This window comes from Cloeon dipterum, chromosome X, assembly GCF_949628265.1.
Source record: "Cloeon dipterum chromosome X, ieCloDipt1.1, whole genome shotgun sequence".
NCBI classification, from domain to species: domain Eukaryota; kingdom Metazoa; phylum Arthropoda; class Insecta; order Ephemeroptera; family Baetidae; genus Cloeon; species Cloeon dipterum.
In genome coordinates, this window is record NC_088790.1 from 24,197,316 (window position 1) to 24,224,276 (window position 26,961).

At 37.8% G+C, this 26,961-nt stretch overlaps 1 protein-coding gene across 2 annotated transcripts in view; it reads left to right on the plus strand.

Annotated features, from left to right (window-relative positions):
• The first annotated feature begins 1,771 nt into the window (after positions 1–1,771).
• The window catches only part of LOC135946149 (metabotropic glutamate receptor 4-like), a 73,690-nt gene continuing 48,500 nt past the window's right edge, over positions 1,772–26,961 (plus strand). The window contains exons 1-2 of one of the 2 annotated variants that reach the window (XM_065494225.1): positions 1,772–2,121; positions 7,575–7,931. In XM_065494225.1, coding sequence (XP_065350297.1) covers positions 7,575–7,931 — 357 coding nt within the window. In that variant the 5' untranslated portion in view covers positions 1,772–2,121. The remainder of the gene's footprint in view (positions 2,122–7,574; positions 7,932–26,961) is intronic. The other variant, XM_065494224.1, reaches the window with a different exon arrangement.

Consider the following 26,961-nt stretch of genomic DNA (forward strand, 5'->3'; position numbering starts at 1 on the left):
ATAAACACGTCCTTAATAACATAAATAGAGCTACCATAAAATTTCAAATGGATTAACTCATCAAGATTGTTTAGTACACCATAAAACTTGAAATCGAACTCTGTCTAAATCTCTGTTTCAGTTAATTCGCTTTTGAATACTATAACATTAAATTATTATAATATTCTTGCAGACACGACAACGAAACTCCATTTTATAAAATTTCTCAAATGTTAAAAGAAAACATTTCTTTATTTGGCTTTTCTCAATTTTTTGTTAAAAAATCGTATTTCACATGTATTTTTTTCCGGATTAAAGGAATATGTAATAACAATAATTAAAAAGTAATTAAATTGAAAATATAGCATTTTTATGAACATGCAGGCAGTTAAAATATGAACCTTTTTGACCTTTAAAAGGTTCACAGGTGATTTTATTCGGTATAAAGACAAGTGTCACGAAGAACTGAGTAGTACTAACAATAAGAGAAATCGTGAATGAAAATAGCAATGTGTGTTGGCGGTAAAATTTCCAAACAAAACGAAAAATTCTTTCATTGGTCACAGGTCTGAGTTTCTTGGTGAAGTTTTTTCTGAAATTGTGCATTATTTGACAAAAAAAAACGCTTTTTAGAAATTCCTGAATTTGCGCTGGGTTTTAATTTCAAATTTTGGAACTTTCGGGGTTTTTCCAACTCGGTACAGATTTGCTGGAGAACAAAAAAAATCTGACATCGTTGAACTCGTCTCATCTATTAGAACGACTATTCTTTTTATCAAAAGTAAAAAAACCTAGAAAACAAATTTTGAAATGGAACTCAAATTTGAAAATGAATAAATTGACATTTTTAATTTTGATATTGGCATCTTGTAGAGTGCAAAAATAGGTTAGAAACGTCAAAATCTGGACTGATCTCTGGCCTCGATTTTTATTTACAGTTAACAAGTACTAAACTTGTGTTTTTGAAAAATGTCGTTGCGCCCAAAACTCGATCATCTTCTAATATTCAGATTTTCAAAAACCATAGGCCGTTATACTCGTCTCAACCTCCCCTAGATAGCCAAAGCAGTTTTAGGGTTCCGAATTCCGTTTTTTCAACCCCAAAACGTAATATTTACAAATTTTAGACTTTGCACTTCATTGCGTAGCGGAATTCATAGGTAACGTTCATCTCATCACAGGACGTGGAGACTAAAATCGAACGGTATAAAAGTGTTTAAATACTCAGATAGTGATAAAGGAACTTTATTATTGCTGTAATGATGTATAAATACAAATAAATAATCGCTAATCTAATCTAATGTGACTCTTAAAACTGGAGATTTGGTGAATTATTTCTTTTTCTTTTTTATAATCAGCTCTAAATATGTACACTCTGATAAATTTCAGCAAATATTTCAAAATAAGCTTCCGTTTTCGATTTCCCCGATAAATTTCCAAAAACAGCCTGTCTTTCGAGTTCAATGTTTTAAAACATTCAATTGCCATAAAAGGATTTCAAACTTTTTTGTATCTAAGCAAACTCATAAAAACAGTTTACATCGTGGTGGCAAAGGCCCCAAAGATAAAATATTATTTTTGGCAGTCTCTTTCTATAGTCACTGGCTGATTGGGAATAGTTTTTATGTAAAGGAAAGTAAATTAAATCATTTTTTCCTCAACATGGAAACGAACTTCCGCCTGATAACCGCGAAAATACATATATCCATAAATAGAAAGGCAAAAACCTCGGGCTCGGTGGCAGCAGAGGGAAAGAGGACGGATCAGCGGGATTCGAGGCTGCGACGAAGGTACGGCGCGCTGGGCCAGAGAGCAGGAGTCAGGTGGGCAGACGCGCAGATGTAACCATAGCGACGCAGGGCGCAGCTTGACACCGCCGCCGCCGCCGCCGCCGTTGGAGAACCGCCCCCCGCAAGCCCAGGCAGATCTTGCTGCTGCTACTGCTGCTGCCTGGCTCCGCAGACCCATTCCACCACTCACTCACCCCTCAGAGGACCGCGTCTCGCTGCTCTCTCTCTCTTCCTCTCTCTCTTTCTCTGTCTCTCTTTCCGCCGGCTCACTCGCTCGCTCTCATCCACCGCTCTCGTTGCCAATCGCAGACTCTGAAGGGTCGTCGCCACGCAGCGGCCTTCCACCCCCAGGGTACGTTTATCATTCAAATGTATTTTTTTTGTCAATGGTCAATCACTGAAATGTGTGTAATTCGTCCCTTTCACATTTTCCGCTGATTGAATTTTGCTCCAAGCAACCACGATTCAAACGCAAAACGCGGTATGACAATCAACCCAGCGTAAGGTCAGAGTTCAAAAGCGATCTGATATTGTTTATTTTATAGAGTGGATCAGTTACTGTTTATGTTTTGGGTTGAAAAAGCAAGGTATTTGAAATTGGTTTATGTGCCTCATGATATTTTTGTTTAATTTTGGAATAGATAATTTTTTTGTATAACTTTTATGATTTTGCAATATATTTCTAGTGAAACTGTTCTTGAATTATGCTTATCACGAAAATTGAGTTTGTTTCGATTTTAAAATCATTATCACACAATTTTTTTGTAATATTAAATTTTTTCTAATTTTGTACAAAAATTTTATTCCGTTGTTTTAATAATATTTGACAAACAAATTATTTTTAACAAAACATTCGATAAAAATAAAGCGGATTTAAATGTATAGGGCTAAACGTTCTAAGGTAAAGAGTTTTTTCGGAAAAAATAACTTAGGTTTCAATTTTATTGAATTAGAATAATAATTAATTGTTATATATTGTATAACAATTTTGCAAGATATTATTTCAAGTTGCCAATCTGCTCATTAAAATTACCCCTAGAATCTCGATTGTTTTGTAACCAAAGAGAAATTGTAGGACCGCAATTTACCAAAAGTTTGATGGGTTTAATATTATTTACATTCTTTTACGAGGAAAATATTTGTAACCACTGCAAGTAGTTCATCATTTTTCTAAATCTATCTATTAAAAAATATTACGTCCCGGGGATTTGATTAAAAAATCAAATTAAATTTTGATCGTTTGGGAGGGTTCAAGAAGTCAAATAGTTAATTGTTCTAACCTCCGTGCACCTAGCGGGTATTCAGAGACACGATTGTGGGCAGATTAGGGTGTTTCCCGAGCACTCTGGTATTTTCCAAAGGGTTAATTTGCACATATTCTGAAAGCTCTCGACTTGGCCGACCAAACAGTGAGTAAAACACGCAAATCAAACCAGTACAGAGCCCGTCAGGCGTCGACGAAAAGTGGTAAAAAATGCGAATTGAATGATTTTGATCGCTTAAGTTCTACCCTGACGCCAGGGTTAGATTTCTAACCTGTTTTGGTGGTTTTTTCTAACCTCAGGGGTGATCCAAAGCATGTTTCGAGGGTAAAAAATCAAACTGGTAGTACTATTTGGATTTTCTCACCTTTGCCAAAACTAAAAAATGATCGTTTTTCAACCTTTGACCGTCTGTATCTCGAAAACTGCTGGTTTCGCTATCCTGAAAATTTCTAGAAATATTACACGCAGCGGGGGTAACATTTTGTCATACATCAAAAAAACTGCATTGCCCTTATTCTAAATATTTTTTTTTAAATAAAGTAAAAAATTACTCGAATTATACATTTTCAAAAATATTGTTTGCCCTTTAATTAGGCATCGTTTGGCGCAAAGTTTGTGATTTTAGCTTAATTTAACTCGGGATCTTGTGAACTCCAGCGGGCCCGTTTTCCAGATTTCACCCTGATTTTTCGGAAAGGATTATATTAATTTTATTTTTGCGAATCCAGGTGATTGCCACATCTCTATAATTATGACCGCAACAGCATAATTATAGCAGCAACGAATTTAATTAAAAATAGTTATTCCGAGATGAACTTCGCCCTTAAAATTAATAAAAATCGCGGCGTCCATTAAGAATTAAGAAGTGCCCGTCAGTAGCTTTTGTGCGGAAGTGCGTGAAGCGTAAGTTTAATTTGATATATTATAACGAGTGACACCCACTTGGGGAAACTCGCCGCGTTATGAATAACTTACGAAGCGACGAGCTGCTTTCTAGAAATGTATATTACGCGGCGCTGTCTTTGACGTGCGCGCATCAAAAATTAACGCCACTGCTGAATATTAGGCAAACTCATTACCTCTACGTCACAATCTTTGATTATTCAAGCGCCGAGAAGGGTGTGGATTCGCCTCCAGGATTAACTGTTGTGCTCTTGAACGCTGAGTAAATTCCAATTTGACTAAACAATTAATTAATCAAACAGCTTGGTTTCTCAACAGGAGATTAATTTAAAGACGTTGCTTAAATTGTTCAACCTGTCCTTTTAGCCACATATGATGTCGACAGTTGTTGTGAAAGTGGATTTAAAGTGGAATGATACTGGGCTACAATTGAAAATTATTTGAATTGTTGGATGCCATAAACAATTGATCGATAAACAATTTGTTCAAAAATTTGCAATAATAAAAAATGGACCTTCCTACAGTAAAAATCAAATTTTGCCAATTTTCTCCAAAATTTACAGTGCTCGAACATATTTTCTTGGCATATTCCGATTCCTCTCGTCGAGATCTGTTCAACGGTGTATGCCACTTACTGGGGAAACTCTTGGTTTTGAAATTAAATCGGATTTCAAGTAAGGAGACAGCCATTACCATTTGAAAAGCACGGTAACTTTCCAGCCAATTTTTTCAAAAAATTACAGTGCTTGTTAGGTCAATTTATGCTTTAACTGAATCCTAAGGGGCGAGTTTATGCATTGGCAACAAGCATTTTCCAGGTTTTTGCAGCATCATTCCTCTTTAAATTAATTTAAATATAATAATTGAAAGTTGGTCAATTTTTAGTTTAAATAATCATCTCAAGAATATGCAAAAATCAAACAACAGTTGCATTACTTAAAGGTGACAATTGAAAACTATCTGAATTGTTGGTTGAAATAATCAGTTTTCTAAAAAAATTACTGTGCTTCAAATGAATCCTAAGGGATGATTTAATGAATTGCCAACAATGATTTTCCAGGCTTTTGCAGTATCAATCCTCTTTACGATTGGTTGATAGTTATTACGCTTGATTTTGATTCCTCTTGTCGTGATGTATCCAACGGTATGCGAATTATTGTATAAATTTCCATTCATAGAAATAAATCATGGTTTGTCAATAAAGAGACAGTGTTCGCTGCTTGATTATTATGCAAATTTTGTGCTGATTTTGCCAGATATCTAAATCTGGAAAAATTTAATATTTTTCCCAATTCTTAGAGCGTATACGTATTGAATTTTTTTAGTTCCGATCCACATTAATGATGCTCCAGCATAATATTCCGCTCTGATAATTTATTCGTTCTAGATAGAGGCTTGAAATAAATGCAATTCAAATCGATCCTGGCATAAGAGGGAAAAAATCAGGGAGCTAGCTATTTTCCGCATCTCAAATATATCTCGCTTGGAGAGCCTGTGGCAATAAATATGAACGAGACGCTGATCGAAACTATTAACGGAGTGGCGCATTTGCATTCTACAATTTACAGAGCTCTTCACGTTGAGCCGGATTGAATGGAATTGCATTCGGCTCTATACACTGATACGGCCGGGATTAGCATTCTACAAGTGGTATGGATTCGGATTGCCGAATATATATGCAGTGCATTGAATTATCGACCGGTTATCTATCTTTGTTTAACTCGTTTCTGTCTGAGCGATTCGCAAATCCATCAACCAATCGCAACGCCAGCGGCCGACTACGGGAAACATGCGCTTCGTTAAATAAGGAGGCTCGACTCGACAAACACTCCCTTTTGCTACTCCTCGGGGACACACACACATACACACACACGCACATATCTTTGTGCTTGAAAAGTGTGCGCGGCGACAAAATATCCTGTTTGATTCAATCCGGCAGAGCTAACATCACAGAAAGAGGCTCTCGTCCTTTGCTGTAGATGGAAGGTCGACCGTACGTCGTCAGAATGAAATTATTAAACGGGAGCGAACTGCTCTCTGTTTGAAGAGGAGACATATATCATATATTTTGCATTTAGGTCGAATTTTTCTTAACTAAAACTATTTCTAAACTTGTAGTCTATTTTTTTCTGTATTCTAAAAATGCCTGCTTTTCCCTGTATTACCAGCAGAGCTCTATAAATTCATGATTTTGATTTTCATGTGTTAAACTGCCAAGCAGACTCTAAAAATTGATTGTGAACTTCAAGGTAAACATAAATTTGAGTATCGTGATTTAACCTGCTCAACTGACGTTTTTGCTTTACGTGCGACACGCGCAAGATATTTTAGCATTTTCCTGTGTTATAATTCTTGTAGCCTGCGGAGTCTAAGATTTCCAAGATTAATATTTATTTTACACACGTCGTTTCACCGTTAGAGTCGTCAAATTTTAAGGAAAACACTCGAAATAGTGTTTAATTTCCTCAAGGAAAATACACGTCTCAGCTGAATTTTCCCCAAACTGCCGTAGACTGACGTTTTAACATTTTGGACAAGGAAAAGGTAAAAAAATAAATATTCATTCCTGGAAGGGAAATTTCTGGAAAAATAATTATCAAAAATAGAGGAATACCAAAATCTCTTAAAATTATATGATTTTAAAGCGGATTTAAAATGATTTTTAAAATATCTAGATCATATTTATTACTATGTAACAACTAATTAAAAGCGAACACAAACAGCAGATAATTTGTTCATTACTTTCTACCTATGCTTATAATGTGGAATGTGGAATTTGGCTCTTCACGTCGTTGCAGGAATTATCCGCTTGAGTGTTGTTTATAAAATAATGAAAAAAATCATTGCTTTTTTATTTTACGAGTGTTCGCTATTTTCCTTATCTAAAATCTACAACTAAATAAAATTTTGAAATTGGAAACACAAGAAATTAGGTCAAAAGCGCGGATTAAACTAGCATCAAGTAGGACATAACTATTTTTGTCACCATTCGTGGAAATTGACCGTACTAAATTTGCCGGCCACGCTGCAGTTGGCAAAGCAATTTGTGCAAGCTGGCGAGCTTCGGCGCGGGTATTGCGGATCATTCCGGAACAGGAGTTGCAAACCAGGAATAGAAATTCTCCGCCGCTGATTTTCACTGGAATGGCTTTGGCGAATAGGAATTTCCCCGGCAAAACTTTGAAGATTAGATTAAATTAGATACCATTTTCCGCAAGAATAAGGGATTTAATTAAATAATTAAAATTTATCTATTTTTCTTGTTAATACATTTGAAAACTAAACGCATAATTACCATAATTTCTTATCATTCTAGCCATTGAAACTGATAGAAATTCTATGGAAAGGATTTTTATAAAATAATTAAATTTCATAGGCAGCTTAGTTTTCAAGCAATGACTTTATTTTCCATAAAACTACTCATGTGAAGTATTTTTAGTTGTGATATTAAATATTTAGGTTTAGCTCAATAACTGTTTTAGAAAGAAATACTACATTTGAAATTTAAGGCCGGTGTTTATCAATCAAAGGCAAAAACAACTGCTTCGACGATCTTGAGCGAAATTTTAAATTAGAATTTTTATGAATTTATAAACAAATTATAATTAATTAATACTATTATTTGGTATAATTGCAGATGCGGCACACGGGCGCGGTGCTGCTGACGCTGTTCATCGGGGTGCAGGTGCTGATCAGCGCGTCGGACGCGGGCAACGACACGCGGCTGCTCCGCATGAACGGCGACATCATCCTGGGCGGCATCTTCCCGATGCACGAGCACCGCGGCGCCGGTCACCAGTCGCTGTGCGGCGCCGTCAAGGAGGAGAAGGGCGTGCAGCGCCTCGAGGCCATGCTCTACGCAATCGACGAGATCAACAAGGACCCCGACCTGCTGCCGGGCATCAACCTCGGCGCCCTCGTCCTCGACTCGTGCAGCAGCGACACCTACGCCCTCGAGCAGTCGATGGAGTTCGTCAGGTCGTACATGAATCAGGTGAGTACAAACACACAACCGAAAATGAAAATAACTAATAAGGAAATTAAATTAATCTCATTGATCTATATTAGCCGAATTTAAGCTCAATTTAGCAAAAACTCGGGATGTTCAAAATTCAAAAGGGATTTTATTTAAAGACCGTCTTTGATGAAGTTTCTGAGCACACCAATCGATTCTTGAGGGTCGAATTAGGAAAAGTAGATATTTTTCCGACCAAAAGGTCTAGCGTGACGTGCGTAGCTCAAGTAGAACGTTTTTTACCGCCAAAACAATATGAACCTTTTTGTGAGAAATGCGCATGCGTCAGAATTGGCACATGCCAACGTGACGCCTCTCCTCTTCCACACCAGCTCTGACACATGCGCAGTTCTCGCATATGGTTTCATATTTTTGGCGGTAAAATAAGTTCTACTTGTGCTACGCACGTCGCGCTAGACTTTTTGGTCAACAAAAATATCCATTTTACCTAATTCGACCCTCAAGAATCGATTGGTGTGCTCAGAAACGTCGTCAAAGACGGTCTTTAATCTGTTTTGTTAACAAAAAGTTATAAAAAGTTGACAAATTAAGTTCTTGGTCAACTTTTTACCTCCAAAAGGCAGCATTTTCCTATTGAGAGGACGCCGCGTGGTTGAATAAGATAAAACTCGAACTCTAAACTGTCGGCGGAGAACCTCCTCTCCTGCTAAGCTGTAAAAATATAAAAACATCTCCTGCGCGACAATTCCTCTGCCGTGCACTCCACTCTGCCACTCTGCCTTTTGAAGCGAAAATATATACCAAGCTTTTGTGGCCGGTTCATCGCCTTGTGCGTCTTGGTCTTGAGCCCGGCTTTTACCAAATTGATTTCGGTCATCCGACCTTTTTTAATTTAAAGAATGTCTTGCGACGAGGAGCCCTTTCCAAGTTTGAATTGTGTAATTCCAGGAACAAAAAGGGATTGACATATAGAGACGGTAATGAGTTTTATTTTTGTAATTGGAACAGGTCTTCAAACGAAAAAATTGACTGACAAAAAGGCAATTTATTTTTTTATAGCTCACGTACGGCGGCTCCAGGTCGAACAAAACAAAGTTTGTAATGGAAACGTTTGTACAAACAGCGAGCAAAACTCGTTTTCTGTTTGCACTTTGTTGCACTCGTCTGGCTCGGCACAAAGGAAAACAAAAGAAGCTTGGGAAAAGTTTGCCGGTGAAAAATCGCAAATAATTTCATCTTGCTTGTTGAATCCGGCGGCGCACTCAATCAGACGCGGATATGATTCAATGAAACCTCAGACGCAGGTGGCGAGTTCCCAACAATTTCTCATCGGGAAACATGGGAGAAGAGCAGGCAGGCCGGCGAATCATTTCGAATGTTGAGGTTTCGGAGAAACCACCGCCGAATCGATATCACGAAAATATACAGCCCACGCGTCTCAACTCAACACGTAAATTAACAAGAGCTGCTCTCTTTGAAGCAGGGTTTGCCATAAAAGGGTGAAAAATGCTGACAAAAAGACTATCTATGTGGTTTATTTTATTTTCTTGTTTCGGGGAATTTGCTAAAATTTTATACAACAGTTTTTGGAACAATCTAAAACAGAAATCAATTTTTCACGGTTGGAAATTCTGGGAAACGTAATCGTATATCGCTGTAACTTTTACATTTTGCATTACAAACTCCAAATAGGCACTAAAAACACTCTAAATATTTGGATAAAGGATTTAGAGCATTCGAAGGGTCGAATTAAGGTTAGGCAATCCAAATCAAAACTGCCAGAAGAACGCCAGCAACCAATTAGAGAGGCGAGTGGTTGTTGTCGTAGGCCAAAGATTGAGACAGTGGCGCCACAGCGAACGCCAGCAAAGTTTAGACAGTTTTCCAGAATAATTGTTGCTTAATTGTGCTGGCTGTCGATGTGGCGCTGGTGGCTCGATCTTAAGCCAATTCTACGTGAATTAGTTCTCTTCTCCTGATTGGTCACCAGCGTTCTTGTTGCGTTCGTTGATTGGTTTCAGACACCAAAAATAATAACGGTCTTTTACGTTACCGCCGATTTTTCGACTGAAAGATTCGGCTGCCGGACCTAATTTTACCCTCAAGGAATCGATTAGCATACTGTCTAAAATAAAATTGCAGTCACTTTGAATTTTAAAAGCTACTCGGGACTTGATGGCTATAAATAATACTTTTCAAATATAAATAATATAATTGAAACCCATATATTTTCTTAACTTTTTTTTAAAAATCTTAGGCATTATTCTAGAATGTAACACCAGTCTTTTTTCCAACCATGATGCTTAAAAAAGCGGAAAATGGGCCAATTTAAACTAAGCCAAACAGAGAAGAGCCGCTCTGATCAAACAGAGGAGGAGAACTAATTTTATTAGTGGCAGAGACCAGCACCTGCTCGAGCAAACTTCATAGTGGTTTTTCTTAATTACAGGTCGCAGGTTTAAAGCCTTTGGCATAGGGAACGCAAACAGAGTGATGTAATGAAATGGAGTTTGCTCTTGCTGTGCAATGGTTAAAAAGGCAGATGCGACCGTGTATCATCTGCAATAGAGTTAATTAAACACGAGAGCATACAACAAGTAATTAACATTGTAGCCGCTATCAATTTGTTGATGCACGACCAACGGACCTTGACATCAATCAATTGATGAGGCAATAATAGCGGATAAGCCGTCAAATGACATCTCTGTCCTATCCAGCAGGCCGTCAAGTCAAGCATATCACTCTAAATCCCGGCCTGAAATTACCGTCTCTCAATGACTGATGCGTCCAAAACAGCCGTCGAAACAGGGTATGTTGTCGATTAGGATTAAAAATTGGTAAAATTGTCCTGGAAATCTGCTTCATTTGCAGTTCAGATTTAATTTCTCCAAAAATTGAATATTAAAAAGGTTACAAAATTTACGTTTAACCGAATTTTCCTTCTTTGAGAATTCGCAGGTGCCAAAAAACAATTAAAATTTATCAAAAAGCATCGCATCATTGATGGTTTTAAGTGTGACGTCAGTTCTAGATAAATTATTAAAGGCAGCTCTTTGCATTGAAATTTACCTTTAAAAATCACGCTTCCCAGCTGAAATAGCAAATCTGGCGTACATTGCTGGTTTGATTCCGTAAAGCGGGTGGTTAAAAACCGCAAACTGACCGTCTCTGTATATTTATTTAAACGAACACCCCGCAATCTGGCAGCTGGCAACCGGAAGGCTTTTCCCTGGGAATATAAATACAAAAAAAGGGTGGAAGATATAAAAACAGAGAGCATCACGGCTTGATTTCAATGAAAATGGGGTGCACACTCTTGTTCAGAGTCGAGCAATTAAAATATTGGTGTCCGCGTATTCGGCCTTAATCAGGCGTGTTTTTGCGATAGCCACCGAGTGCGGCCAGAGCTGCAGTAAATTAGTTTGAACGAGCGGGCGAGCTAGCGAGAGAGCTGTGAGCACATATTTGAACCGGCCGGTTATTAATTCGGCATTCAATAAGGCCGCTCGTGCACAGCTCCCCCTTCCAGCCCTGCCGCCAGATATAGAATGACAGAGAATCAATTCCCTGCTGAGCTCCGGCTCGGAATGAAAATGTAAAAAAAAATTCCGCCGTGCCAATGGTGTGCGTTCGCTCGTGCATAACGCTGAGCGAATTAAGAACTGCGCCCGTCGATTATTCCCGCCGCTTTTCTCGCGCTCGAGTGGATTTCGATGTCTGTGTCGCCGCTTCGTCGTCTCCGCACCGCACTTTTTTCCTCCATTAAATCTGTACTGCGTGCGAAAATGACCAAGCGTCCTCACCGCCTTCGGTGCCAGAACATTCCAAATGTAAATAAAACTGTAATGTGAATTCAGTTTGCTTATTTTGAGTTCAATTATGGTGACATTGTTCTCATTTTGAAATTATAAATAGTGGAAAATTTAAATTAAATTACTGTTAGCAAAAAATTCAATTAAATTTAAGCATTTTTCCTGTTTTAAAAAGCACACAGGAAAGGAAAAACCTTCGAAAGATAAAAAATTTCGTCGGCAAAGGCAAAGGGTCTCAGATTTTCTTGAAATTTTCAGAATTGGCAGAATTGTGGCCCTAGTGAAACTATGACTCACATATTGAAGAAATTTCCATTTTACAGAGGGTCAAAGTTTGCGACTCTCTGTCCCCAGGGATCGCTTCTGGCAGTAATTGAACGTGTTTCTGTCAAATCGTCTGTTTTCCGCAACCACAAATTAAAATCTGAACTCGCTTTGCTCTCTCACTGTTTATTTGTATATAGGTTAGAAATCGGTAAGAAAATAATTTAAACAGCTGTCTAAACCCATCTAAAAGGGAACAAATAATTAATTTTAAACTTAAAGGTCTTAATGTCTTTAGAAAAAGAATATTCTTGCAAAGAAAACGAAAAACAAATGATTCCAAGGAAAGAAGCAAGAAGTTTTCAACTTTCTTCGTCTCTGAGTTCATTTAACCAAGCGGATTTTGGTTCCACGGAGTCTTAAAATAGCAAATAATTAGAATTACACCAGTTGCATAAACCATTAATGTTCGAAACCGCCAACAGATGGCACCATCGGATACTTTCGTAATAAATTTAATTTTAATTCCCTTCCACTGCGATTTCAAGTTAAATCCTACCCCTCTTCATTCTTCCCTTAATATGTTTTCTTTTGACGTGCCGGAAACCAAAATCGGTTTTTTCAATCGCCGTATAATCGTGAAAAGCTATTTTTTGAAATATTAAATATTTTCCAACGTTTCTACGGCGAATGACTGGACTGATTTTGGTTTTCAGCGCATCAAAAAAGCATTATAAGTGAAGAACGCACAGTAGCAGGATTGAGTATGAAATCGCAGTGGAAGTGCCTTAAAATTTAATTTATAACGAAAGTATAAAGTGGCGCCATTTGTTGGCGGCTCCAAAAACTGTGGGTTTATGCAACTGGTGAATTGGGGCACATTTTTAATAATTATTTCCATAGCAGGATTGAATTTGTCAAACTCACCTACCGCTATTTCGTTCCAAAATTTAAAGAAATCCCTGGCAGTACGATTTTTTCTATTCTTTTTATGTCTTCTTTATACAACTCTGCTGCTCTCGAATCAAATCGACACGGTTAAAGAAAAAGTTATCCTGTTGGAGTTTCAATCAGTGCCGGCGGTGCGGCGGCGGCGGCGGCGCAGCTCTGATTGGCAATATAGGCGATTGTGTTCGATTATTCAGAAAAGTCTTTCTTTCGATTGCAAATTAAGCGTCTGGTGCGCGTGTTTCGCCGATGCTTTTCTAATAGTGTCGACGAGCAGAGAGCAGGAAGAATCAATAAAGCGGGAGCGCGACCGACGGCAGCCGAGAGCAGCGTGTTCTACTATCTGGTGTGTGTGAGTGCTGTACGTCTGTCCCTCGCAGGGAGCGAGTGTGAGAGAGAGGAGAGAGAGCAGGTGATGTGCAAACTCGTTATAATTGCTCTCTCCGCCAACAAGCACCTCATCACGATTTGTTCCACGCGCGCCCATTCACTTATTCTGGCTGCTCTGCCCACCGCGCACGCACTTGAATGGCTTTAAAGCAGAAACGCCGTTCGCAGAAAACCCAAAGAACACACTGCCTCCGCAAATTGCTTTATTTTTAAAAGTGCCAATCAGCGATGATTACTCGGCTCATTTTGCTTGAAAAGAAACTGGCTTGATTGCAAAAAAGGAACGATTGCTGGATGAAAGAAACTGGACCAAATTGGCGATAGAAATAGATGAAGGGCTCTGCAATGTAATCGATAATTAATTTGCTTTTCTGTTGGAATTACGAAATGGCCGGCAGGGTTGTGAAGTTTAAACAGTTTTCTTATTTTTACAGCAACATTTAGGCATTTAGAGCAATTTGATTTTTCATTTATAGATGATCAGTTTTTGAAATTGTTTACCCTAAATATATTTTTTGATCGGTTTTCTACAAAATTTGTCATTTTAGCAGAAAAAATTAGTGTTTTTTATGAACATTTTACTGTATGTATTTTATTTTTAATTCATCTCTAGCAAAGAGAATTTTAAGCTGATGAAAATTCACAGGTCGTTGGATTAAATTGGCATAGGGAAACCAAACTCTATGAAATTCACACCAGCAATCAGACTTGTTAAGTAGATTTTGCAATTTAAAATTTTTATTTTTACGGATTTTAAAGGACAGTTTTAGACAACTTTGAGGCTTCAGTATCTCACGTCCCCGTGATGAAATTTCAAAAATGTGTGTGTTTAAATACCTCTAGCCGAGCCCAATCGAAATGATACCAAATTTGATGCCTTTAATCAAGGTCAAAGGTCACTTTTGGTGTCTAATTTAAATTTTGGAAATGTACCTGGATTTTGGAGTTTTGCTAATTTCTTAAAATTTGTTCCAAGACAGGTGTGAACTTAAGTGAAAATTTCAGAGCTGAGATTTTTGTTTCCAAGATATTTCACCTCAAAACTAAAAAAAAACGATTTTTTGTGTTTTTCAAATATTGTCAACTCCAAATCTTGGGTTCTAACCAACAGAATTTCTAAAACTGCACAACAATAAACTAGTCTCGACCTTCCCTGACCAGCTGAAGGGTTTAGGGTGTGCTTCTACTCCCCCTCCCTTTCGAAGATTGAACACAACTCTGAAATTTTCACATAAGCTCACACACGTTATAGGATAACTTTTGGACACATTTTTTTAAATTTAAAGATCCTGTGCCCAGTTCCACAATTTAAATTAGAAACAAAACTAACAGTGACTTTTTACTTTGATTCGGATTGATGTCGGATTTAAACATTTTTTCCCAGTTTTAGACGGCAATAATGGGCTCCAAAAATAAGATGTTAAATGTGGCTTCAAATGACTGTGTCTCAAAGTAAATCAAGCGCGAAGAGAAACATTATTTATAATCTGAAATCCGCAACCCTAAAAGGAGGAGGAGCTAAATTTGATTTACCCGCGGCAGCTTTTGACGAATTTCACGGTTGACAAGAATGCTGTTTGTGCACGAATCAGAGCGTAAATTAATTTTCGGCAAATATAATCGGTTCAATTTAATCCCATGAGCAGGCTAATTGGATGCAAATCACCAAAAACTTGTTGCCAAGCAAGCACTCATCACAAAGTATAATGAACATCCATCGCAGTGTGCCCCAGAGTTGCAAGCGGGATAATATTCCGATTCGTGCTGCGTGGCTGAAACGAAAGCACAGTCTTTCATCTGCTCACCACGGCAACGTAGAGAAATGACGTCTAGCATAAATCAGCATATTTTAATTCGAGGCGTATGCAAATGACCGGCAGCAGGCAGCAGCAGACGCAGAGCGCCGGGGTCACCGGTCCAGAGAACAAGGCCTGCCTCTGTTTTCATCTGGCAAACTCAATTATTTGCCAGGCCACTGGCAATCCTAATTGGCTGGTGTTGACTTGATTAATTGAACGCCGCCGCCGCCGCTGAGTGCGTCACAATAGAGCGAGAGAGAGAGAGAGGCAAAGGCATATCATAATACCCTGGTCATTTGCATACGTGCTGACCAGTGAAAAGAGCGGCCGTTATCGTGATAATGCACTTGCCAGTGGCGCGGACACGATGCAAGCAAAGCACAACGCTGGCATGTGCTGATTAGAACGGGCAAATTGTCGCCGAAAGCCGATGAGAGGCAATTTTGAGCCACAAAATTGGTTATGGAGGAACATTAAAGGGGATACTGATTGTGAGCTGCATTATTAAAAAAATATATTAATAAATGACGCATGGACGTCGCAATATAACTCATTCAGTCGTGTTGGGAGAGAAGGAAGTAACCATAAAAATATAAAATCATGAAAATGGCTGCAATCACCAAAACTCGAAGAGGCAATAAGATTACTTAAAAAATAAATTTTGTACTCTTTAATATGACTGTGCGTTTTTGTAGAAATAATGTCTATGGAATTAATTTGTTGCCGTCAAAAATTTGTAATTTTATTTAAAAAAAGATAGTGGAACCAGAAGAGTTTCTTGTTGATGGGACACATTGTTGCGCTGTTGGTGCGTTGTTTAAATTAATTAAGCTTTTAAGTCATTAATGTATGTTAATTTTTTAACCGAGATCAGTGGATCATGAATTAAAAATATTCAGTATGTATAATTAACATAGAAAATACATAAATATTAAAAAATAAAATTTTCATATTTTAAACAAAAAAAATAATTTCAAATAATTTATAATTTGTTTTAAATTTAACTGTTAAATTAAATATATTTTAGTTTTATATAATATAATTTACATTAAAAATTAAAATAATTCGTCACATGAACTTGGCCGATTTAGACGGTTTTGAATATTAAGATAATTTAAAACTTGTGCTCAGTTGATTGGAAGCTGATAAAAGTTATACAACCATCTAAAATTCACAGCCCTAGACATGCATTCATTACAAACATGTACGTAGATTATTTTAACTTGGAGAGACAGCTTGCAGACGGTTAGCACACATTGCTCGAAATTAGATTGTGAGAAGACGGTCGAGCGTTGGTTGACGTTGTTATCCGCTTTAAATTAATTTTCTGCCTTTTGCAAACAGGTTTCCACCCTACACAATGCCTTACAATAATGTGATTAATTCCCAGAAAATAATGTGTTAATTTCCTTTGCAAAGGAAGCATCGCAGTAAATTTAATACGCTCGCAAAATTTGTGTTGACGAACGAACGAACGAACCGTACACATTGAAATTACTGTGAAGCATAATAAAACGGATATTAATTCCTACGTAAATATAAACAAAATTTGCATCAGCCTTGCTTTCATGTATGCGTAATTTTTTCGCCTTTATTTGCCGAACATAATGCAAATAATAAAGCGTAACTGTAAACACGCGCGGGCATATTAAATTTCAATTAATGCCGGCATACAAAACATTTTACGACAAAGCAAAAACTCCAAATTTAGTATCGTTATTAATATTGGAGATGATAATGGAATGCCTGCGCATGGTTCATCATTAATACATGTATTAATCAATTTCCCGTACATTTTACAGCCGTGTAGCTTGGAAATTAGGCACAATTCATTTGGATTATTTTAAACCCGGGATTGGGAAAAAGGGCGGAACAACGACAAAAACACTGTCTGACAGCTAATGGAATTTTTTAATAATTGAAAATAGGAATCGCACTTATCCACAGTTGGAAAATCTAGAGAATGTCATCATTTCACTTTAATTTATTTAAATTTGGTAATTTTTTGCACCCGCCCCAGACTCTATAAAACATAATTATTAAAATCAGAATTAAATGATTTAAATATATTTTTGCTCCTTTTTAACTGTCTTTTTCCTATTTTTGACGGTTCAAAATATTAAAAACTAAATAAAATAAAACTTTCAGCTTTTCTTAATTTTCAGTTTAGTTTGCAACCTTTTCCACAATTTTAATATTCACGTTTTCATCGAACCAAAATAAAAATACAACCCTTTATTTAACAAAGCCCTTTTAAGCTTTCCTTTGAAGTTGAAAGGTCACACCATCGATAAACAATCCAATCGGTATTTTATTTTTTTGTGAGGGAATGTTTGCTTTTTTTCTATCTACCTTCAAAAGATGGAAACCTCAAACCGAGGGGTCAGCAGCAAAAAGCGAGGCAGATGAACGGAAAACAATTTGGTGTATTTCAGAAATCGCTGAAGATGCGATAAAACCGTCGGAAATCAAGTTTGCAAAAAAATTCTCACCACATCATCCGCCAATTTTCATGCCGGCGAAAGAAAGTTTGAGTCGTAAATTTTACGACTTGCAATAAGTTTCTTTTACAACATTTTTCCCAAGCTGTCGAACAAGGCAGAGCGTGCGGCGGCGGTGAGGAGGAAAATAAATTTATTCATGCAGCGCGCGCGGGTTGTTGGTTGGCTTTCTCGAGTGCATCATCAGACCTCTTTCGAGAGGGTCTCCTTTTGCTTCTCTGCTCGCTGTTTCAGATCACATAATTTATTTCAACGCACGCAGCGGTGGGCCGTCCCGGCGCGTAAATTTCCACACTCTGCGCTAAACTAACAGCAAGAGAACTCGGCGAGAGAGTTCGTTCGGCGCCCAAATTTATATCAATTGGATAAAGTAGGGCAATAAAAAACCTGCGTAGCCACCGCTCTCTCTCCATCTCTCTTATTGCGGCCGGCTCCGCTCTTTAATGAAACAAAACAGAGCTATGCGCTTTTATTGTTTTTGCGCTGGCGGCGGACCGCGCCTTTGTTTGCGCCCGCCGGATCGTTTTACGTACTCAACACAAACGGATTAAAGTCGCAATCAGCCCAATCCTTTTTCACATTCCTCGCTCCTACTTATTACGCCGCAATTCGCTTTGATCGAAAAAAAACTTGACTCGTAAATCCTGAACAGATTAACGGGATAGAATGTTATTTCAAAAATCTAAAACATAAAGGAATAATTCCTCCTGGTCCCGGTAAAATTGCGCAACGTTCAACAAACACCCAAATTTTCATTGTCGAATTGATTGTTGACCTTTTCTTGCAACAAGGGAATTCGCGTTTGGTTGTTGAAAGTTACGCAATTTTTGCCGGGACCAGGACGAATTGTAAAAAATATTTTCTTACAAGTTTTGAAAATAAATTTTAAGGCCCAACAATTAGGAGTTAAAGATGCTACAAAACTCCGGAAAATCCTTGTTACCAATGCGTAAAATATTCCCTAAGGCATCAGTTATAGCGAAATTAGACTTACAATTAGGTAGCCTGTATTTTTTCAGTTATCTTGATTTTAAAATAATAGGGGCTGTCTTTCTACTTGAATTCTTATTTTATATCCCAACGAAGAGTTTTCCCAAAAAGTGTTATACTTCTTCAGCTCGATCTCGACGAGAGGAATCGAAATCTGCCAAATTTTGGATTTTAACTGAAGCAACAAGGTCATCTTTTTATTGTAGAACAAATAAAACTAACAATTTCATCCACTTCTTGCCAACAATTCTCATTTTTCCATTGTTGCCCTCTGCATCAATCCACTTCAAAGCCAACATTATGCGAATTGCAGACGTTATTTTTCTGGAGCAAAAGGTGGCCTATAATAATAATACCTATTGAGAATAATTTCAGGCTTAAAATGCCATATTTTCACAATTTTCCTCAACTTTGTAAGAGGAAAATTTTTCAAATCATGTAAACCAAGCAGAACTACACGTTTTTTTAAACCTAAAATTAAAAACGGATTTAATAATTGTCTTGCCCATGATTTTATTTTAAACCCTTTTTGTGGCATCTTCTATTTAAATCAAGTCTGAAAATGCTTAAAATTGCAAGATTTACTCATGTTGTGGTTCTGTTCCAAATATTTAGAAAATTTACTTCTCAATTCTTTCACAACAAATTCACAAGCCTAGAACTCGGATGATTTCCTTCCTGCATCTCACGAAATAATAATTATTTCGTACAACCCAACAAAGAGGATTTTGCGAGCAGAGCAGCGCAAATAAATGTTTCCTTAATTAAATAAAATGGCGTTCATTCGGGCCTGGTTTAAAAGCAGATTAGGCCTATTAGGCGTGTCCTCTGGGGGATCAAAGCCCACCCCTTTCTCTCGGAACATTGAACAGACAGAGCATCAGCACAAAAGAACAATTCGTGGACGGTCCGTTCTTATTTCTCGGTTAATCAAGGCGGCCTAGCAAGACAAAAGCGAGCAAGCGACCTTTCCGTTCGTTCGTTCGTTCGTTCGGGTGGCCGGCCTGCGGCGAGTCTCGAGCCTGGCAGTAATCAATCGGCGCTGGTGCTGTGCTCCAAACAGATTGATGAACAGCAGCCAGCCAGGTGCGAGGGAGAGAGACGCGCGTCCCGAATAGCAATCAGCCGCGCCGCTTTTAATGTGTTTTCTCCCCGATGGCCGGCCGGCTGCCTAAGTAATAATGCTTTTAGGCCCACCCACACTCGGCGCACTTGACGCTGGGGCTGCTTTATGAGCCCAGATATAAATTGACTTTTGTCTTCCGCAGCTCTGCATTTTATATGAATGCGACTTTAATTAATTGCAGACGGCAGGGAGAGAGAGAGAGAGAGAGAGAGAGAGACAGAGAAAAAGCCGGATGAGCAGTAAAAACTCTTTTGCTAAAAATAACGTCTGCGCGCGCCTTGACTTTTAAAGTGAGGGTTTTTCCCTCTTGAAATCTGCATTTTATGTTGTCACAAGTCGCAATTTGCCGGCAGAGCGGCAAATGTTTAACAGAAAAGAAGCTTAAGACGCACTCCCGGCACAAAAGGGCAGCAAAAGAAATAAATTGGAGAGTGAATAAAATATTAAATTCTCTCAATAACTAAATTGGATATTGTTATACCTGCTACGAGAGAGATCTTTACAAAGGCAGCGCGCATAATGATTGCTATATTGTCAAGAGCCGGATAGGAAACGCTTTTCTAACTTTACAATAAGGGTTGGGAATTGGAGACGGTCGACAATTTCGTATCTTTTCATCCAATTTACATTCAGGCATCTATAAAATGAACACAAATTATGATGTTTTTCAAGCTACATTTGAAATTGTTTAAATCATCCCCTTGATCCTACAATCACGCAAAATCGTTCACATAAATCCAATTTTTTTGGATTTTTTTTTTAAATTTACGTTTGTTTCGCACCTGTGAATAATTTACGAAGAAAGGTTTGAAAATTTATTCTAGTATTCAAACAAAAAGATTTTTAGAAAATTGACGACCTCCTCTGATTTATTTTTTGTTTATTTCTACTAGCACTTCTGCTATTTTACCAGGAAAAGGATTGCTCCGACAAGATCAATGAAATTATTTGATGTTTAATTGAATGCTTGATTTTAAGAAACGATTTCATCGAAAATTTTAATGCTCTCGTTGACCTACAAAGTCAGATTCAAGCTTGCAACTGTACGGACTCGGAGCAAAATACTCTGTAAGATTACTTAACATTCAAAAAGAATATATTAAAATTAATAGGGATCGAATCGAAATCCATTTGAATTTTAAATATCAAAGGTGAAATATTTTATTAATTAGCAATTTTAAACTTTTTGGTCAGAAAATTGATCCAAAAAAGTTTAAATTTGCTAAAAAAAACCGTCTAAAAATCCCAACCCCATTTTTATTCAAAGAAAAAAAAGTGGCATCGTTTCCCTTTGATGCAAAGTCTGAATAATACCGTCCAAAGCGAGGCACACACATTATTCTCAATAAATGCGCAAAGAGACATTATAATGAGAGCAGCAGCAGCAGCAGCATCGGGCCGCGAAGAGTTTCCTTCTTTGATATTGATTTACGCGAGAGCAGGTAAATGTCGTGGGTGGCTCCATGTTTCCCTACTGACTGTGTATGCGAGAGAAATAATGATAAGCAAGAGGGTGGGGGTAGGGAAGGGTTCGGGGATGCTCTCTGCAGCCAAGCTGATCGAGATTAAGTTAAAGTGCTCGTGATGGAACATAAACGGCGAGTGATTAAATCGGCGCGTCGATTGATATTCTATAATTAATCCACCGCCTCGATTGATCAATTCAAAACAAAATTGGTGCTCACCCCTTAGGCACTCCACCAGGGGGTGACTGTCAAGCATATATAGCTTCTCTTGATACTGTAATTTAATTATAATATGGCGATTAATTAAAATTGTTTATTCAAGGGATTTTGGATTGGGATTGACGATTTTTAATCTTTTAGGATGATTTTCTTACTAGGAAAAATCTTATTTTAAGATAGGTTGGAAATTATAATATAATGAAATTGATTTTCTCACAAGATTTTTTGTGAGGATAAAAACTTTTAGGGCTATATGTCCTACACAAAATATTTTGATGAAACTCTACGGAGCCATTTATTTTAAATAAATTATTGCAAGTTCCACAGAGGTTGGAATATATGACCCCAAATATTTGAAAATTGTGTATTAAATCGTATGTAATACTAATATGGATCCAATTCACCGTCTAGCACACAATTCCTTTTCCTTCTAGAATTCAAAGGATTGAGAAAACTTTTTCAAATTTCTCCAAAATGGTCTATTATGCGAATTTCTGCTTTAAAAAATGTTTGCAACAAAAATATATGCTCCATTTTAGGATAAAATTGTGCTGTTTATAGAAAAAAAATGTAAATATAGAAATACCTGCCGTTATAGTCCTTACAGATCAAAATAAACACAAGAGAAAAGCTTTTAAAATCCCCTCTAAATACGGATTTCAAATTAATATGACGTCATAATGGCCAGATTAACTTGATCCCCTTCTCAAAATTTGTTTCAGCGAGCTGAAAATCACTGGATCACAAAATTTGCTATTTCTGCCACGCTGAAACCAAAAGTAGGGCAGAATTATCTAAAACCTAAATTTTCTAGAGAAAAAAAAACTCGAGCAGATAGACACACGATTTTCCCTCGGCAATCATTATCATGCAAATGCAAGGAGGAGAGTCAGCAGCGGGAAATATGACGCAAATTCAACGCGCCGCCGGAGAAGCTGGCTGTCGGTGTCGAGTCGAATTCCATCATATTATCTTGGTGCCTTTTTCTGCCATTTTTCTGCCTGATGCGATTATGCGTGGCGTGCCTCGAGTTGTAAGCAGTGTGTCGTCAGGAAAGCTGCAGGCTCTGCAGAATCAGCAGGCAGCCACCCCCGCATCCACACCTGCCCCCGAAGAAAAAAAAAGAGAATTCTTTCTCTCTCTCTCTCACACCCTGTTCGGTCCAGACCTCTTTTGTTTCGCTCGTTCGCGTCTGTGACCGCTGGGTGTTTGCGTTTCGCATTAGCAAATTGGGACCATCAGGACGTGAAAAAACACGTCTTATTCTTTTCTTTTGTTCTCAAGGCGTACGCAGCAGGAATGGAATAATTTACGAAGCCTTTGTGCAAATATTAAAAGGTGGAACTTCTTTCTGTTTGAACTCTTGGAATTCGGTTCGTCTAGAATGAGGAAGGGAATTTTTCGCGTATTTTTAAATTAACCTCTAGTGAGTTAAAATCGGTTTATTATTTTATTATTTTAATTAAAATTAAACTGCACGGATTGCCATCCTTTGCAACACTCAAAATAGTTTTCTAAAATCAGCCCTTACTGAAAAAGGATATTAACATTCAAATTAAATTAAAAAAAGCTGTGGCCCTTCTTCTGTTCTGACGTCACTTCTGTTCTACGCGCTTGAACGAAATTCCGATTGCTTCGATTACAGACATTTGATGATGTCGTTCGCGTTTGGAATATGCCAATAATGCAGCGAGAGCGTCGAGACGTGCGGAAAAAATCGCATCTTTTTTGCTGGCAGATGCCAGAGGCGTCTCTCATTTTCGCGAGCACCAATTTGCCCGGCCGTTAAAGACGGCGGGGGAGAGAGAGAGAGAAGAGAGAGAGAGAAACTCGGGAATTTTCATCAATTTGCGTGTCGGCAGGCAGCCTGCGGCCAGAAACCGAAAATCTGGCGGGGAAAGTCGAGGGTAGGAAGTGAGGCAAAAACTACGTGGTTTTGAAATTAAATTTGTGTTACATTTGCACTGCAAAATTATTTAAAAATAGTTATATGTTTTGCTATCTATATCTTTGATGCAGCTCCAGAAATGAAAATATTACAATTTAAATTATTTAATTATATTAATAAAATTATTGGTATAGTTAAAATTTGATATGAAATATTTAGTTTATATATTTTTAGTTTTATGTTTAAGCTATTCAATTTCTATATTTAATGATTATTTTAAAATTTTATTCTATATTAAAAAAAGCTCTATCGCTCGTACATGATATAAATGTCCATGCTTAATGATAGTCATGTTATAAATTAAAGATTAATTTTAAATTAATTTTGAGGTCATGGAGTATCAACTAATTTAGAAAATAAAATTTTAGTCAAGTGCTTGATTAATGCTGTATGTTTTTTTTTAAAGTATTTCTATAATATCTCATACCCAACATCCTAAAAACTCGTCCTAAAAAACATTTACACTAACTAAAGAAAAATGCCATTTGATGTAACACCTCCAGAAAAATAAAATCCATGTTTAAGATATATTTACATTTAGAAAGTCAACGCATCAAAATAAAATTGAGGGACGTAGACCTCATCTTTGTGTCCCTGCCGGGATGGATTGAGGCCAACCCTCTGCCGAATGGGCTCGCTTAAGATTCCAGGAGCGGCGTGTTTGTTGTGGGCGCGTGATTGCATCCCTTGGCCCTGCCTGCCACCCTGCCACCCGGCCAACCTCTCTCCCTTTCTGTATCCATTGCGCCGGCGGTGCATTAGCATTCAATCAGTGTGATCGACCTCCGACACGCGCGTTACACGAGTGTTTCCGCCCGCACCCGCCTGCCTGCCGACAAACTTTAAAATTGCTTAATTACGAAAGCAACTTGGCCTCAAACGGCTTCCCCGAAGCTTTTATATACGTACTCTTTTGACACTTAATCTGGAGCAAAGTTTGCGAGATTTGTGAGGCTCATCGTCAACTTCTTGCTCGAGCACACTTTTAAAATATCACCCCAAGTTTGTTTTAGATGGTGAATTTTTCATCCTGGCCGAGAGGTAATTTTAGATTTTATGAAATCAACTGCCAAGAGTGATGATTAAATTTTTTTAAACTGCAGATAAGTTTTCATTCTAATCCGTTTTGAATATTTTTCTTGATTTATCTAAATATTTGGAAAATTTACCTTAAAACCTCGCTCATCATTGACTAGATCACGGCGGGACAAATTGAAATGAAGCCAAAAGAATGGGCAAACTTTATTTAGATTGATTTAGTTCTTAGCTCTGATTTTACTGATGCAGATTTTATACATTAATTTTTGCACTGCATTCTACAAACAATTAATTTCAATAAACAACTACTTTATAGAGCCGCCACCACCACCACACGGCACAATTTTGTCAGTTTTTTCCTGTGAGACATTATGAAGAGAACATTTACGAATATATGTGTCTAACAAAATGTAGAAAACACGATAAAATTAAATCTAAAAATTAGAAAAATGAATTTTGGTGAATTATCCATGCATTTAAATTACAGTTGTTAATACCCTTTCCATCGGTTCCTCTTTATGTCTAAAAGCACACGTGTATTTTAAGTAAGTATGCAACCTGTTTAGCACGCGTACACAAATTGTTGCCTACTTTAAATAACTAAAATATTTGGAAAAAATTAGCCTTCTTTTTTCATTGTTAAAATGACGGCTTAATTAAGGTAGACCAATAAAGGCTTTAGCTAATTTTTCAACCATGTATTTATTAAAAATAGGGTTGGGATTTTAAGACGGTGGAATATTTTTTTCTGTGCGTCCTTTTTAAATTTAGAAATCAAATGAGCACGAAATTGGACATTTGAAGACTTTTGAGCCATACTTAAAACCATAAAAACCATCTTTTGATATCAATATTGTCTAAAAACCGTTTAAAACAGACTGTTGGTCTTTCAGTTTTGTTAAAATTTGTTTAAAAAAAATTAAAATTCTAGGTTTAGATTTATTTTTGAAATACTTGCCCAGATAAAAATAATTTGTTTGAGTTTTGAAGTGCATGATAGGTTAAATGTCTTTATTTGGACTTAACTTCTCAATTGAAATCATCAGAGTGGAAGTACGAATAACAATTATGTCGAATTTTTATGGCTTAATTTGACAGCTTTTATTCCTCTCGTGTGTGGCATGCGTGCGTGCGTGGGCCAACCAACCAACCAACAAAACACGATTAAAATTAATCAAATGACGCGTTGGAGGGGCGGACCAAATTGATTCTTGATTCGAATTTACTTTGCACTCGAGAGCGGCTGTGGAGCGTGCCATGTCCAGCTGTGAAAAACGCGCCGACGCCTGTCGGAACGTCTCTTTTATCGCGCCTGGCGTGATTTAAGGAGCGGTCGGATTTCGGCGTACAAACATACATAGACGCACAAAAAAGGGAAGAAAATCAGATCACGCCCTGTGCTCGGCGGCGGCGGCGGCGGTGGCAGAGGCGGCGACGGCAATGTGCTCGCTGCCCCTCTCCTTTGGCGCCATTATTAAAATTTGCATATCCCAAGCGAGCTGTTTTTGTGCTTACCTGGCGCACTTTCGGCTGCGGACACGGCTAAGCGATATTATACATGGCAGCGGCGAAATTGCAGAGGCTTGCACACGCCCCTTATCGCTTCGCCCCAACTTTTAATCCAAATCTTGCTGGAAATTTATTGCAATGCCAGAAATAAAAAGTTTTCACTACAAAATTTCTACGCATGGTCGTGAAACGCACACTTGAGGCTACATTTATCCCAGCGGGGGCCAGATGTGCGGTAAAATTAGTTCCCACTGCGCAGATCCAAGATGGCGTCTGAATGTGGGAAACAAAAAGCTCTCTTTGGATTGCGTGCGAGTGTCAAGAGTTTGTTTTTACGATCCAAAAGACTCAATTAGTGCAAGTAATGCAAATTGTACGTCACAATATTGACGAAAACTTGGTTCTTTTCGCGCATTTTCCCGGGACCGTTTTTTCGCGCCATACTCCACCGGACGCGTCGCACGAATCTGGTCCATGCTGATTTATCTCATACTCATAAAAAATAAAAAAATAATATTACGCTGATGGTCCTGATTCTCTACATAAAATTGTTTCTGGAAACTTGGTACAACAAACTATAAAACCAAATTAAATTATTAAAAAATCGCGGACAATCTCTTGTTGAAACACCCGCTCCAAATTTTGTATTTTGTATGCCGGGAGAATATGTTTAAATGTTGAAAATGTGCGACACGCCTGCTGTGCTGAGGAAATTGCGTCGTAAATCACTGTTTTCTGTCACAATGGTTTTGAATTTTCGTTATTTTCACTTTTCCACCTGTATAAACATAAACAAGCTTTATGCGCGGAAAAATTTCCAAGCCGACAGCCAGATGTGTTGAACGACAAAAAATCCTGCCAAGTCACCAGCGTGTGTTTCATTTCAGCTGAAATTCGCCTTTTAAAGGGACAAACAATATTCTGCTGGATGATTTTAGTACCGCTGCTGAGCGAAAAAAATCCCTTTTAACTCTTTCTGTACTCTGATCTAATTTTCCCAATTAAGCTTTGTTGACCAACTAAATTTCGTTTTCATTT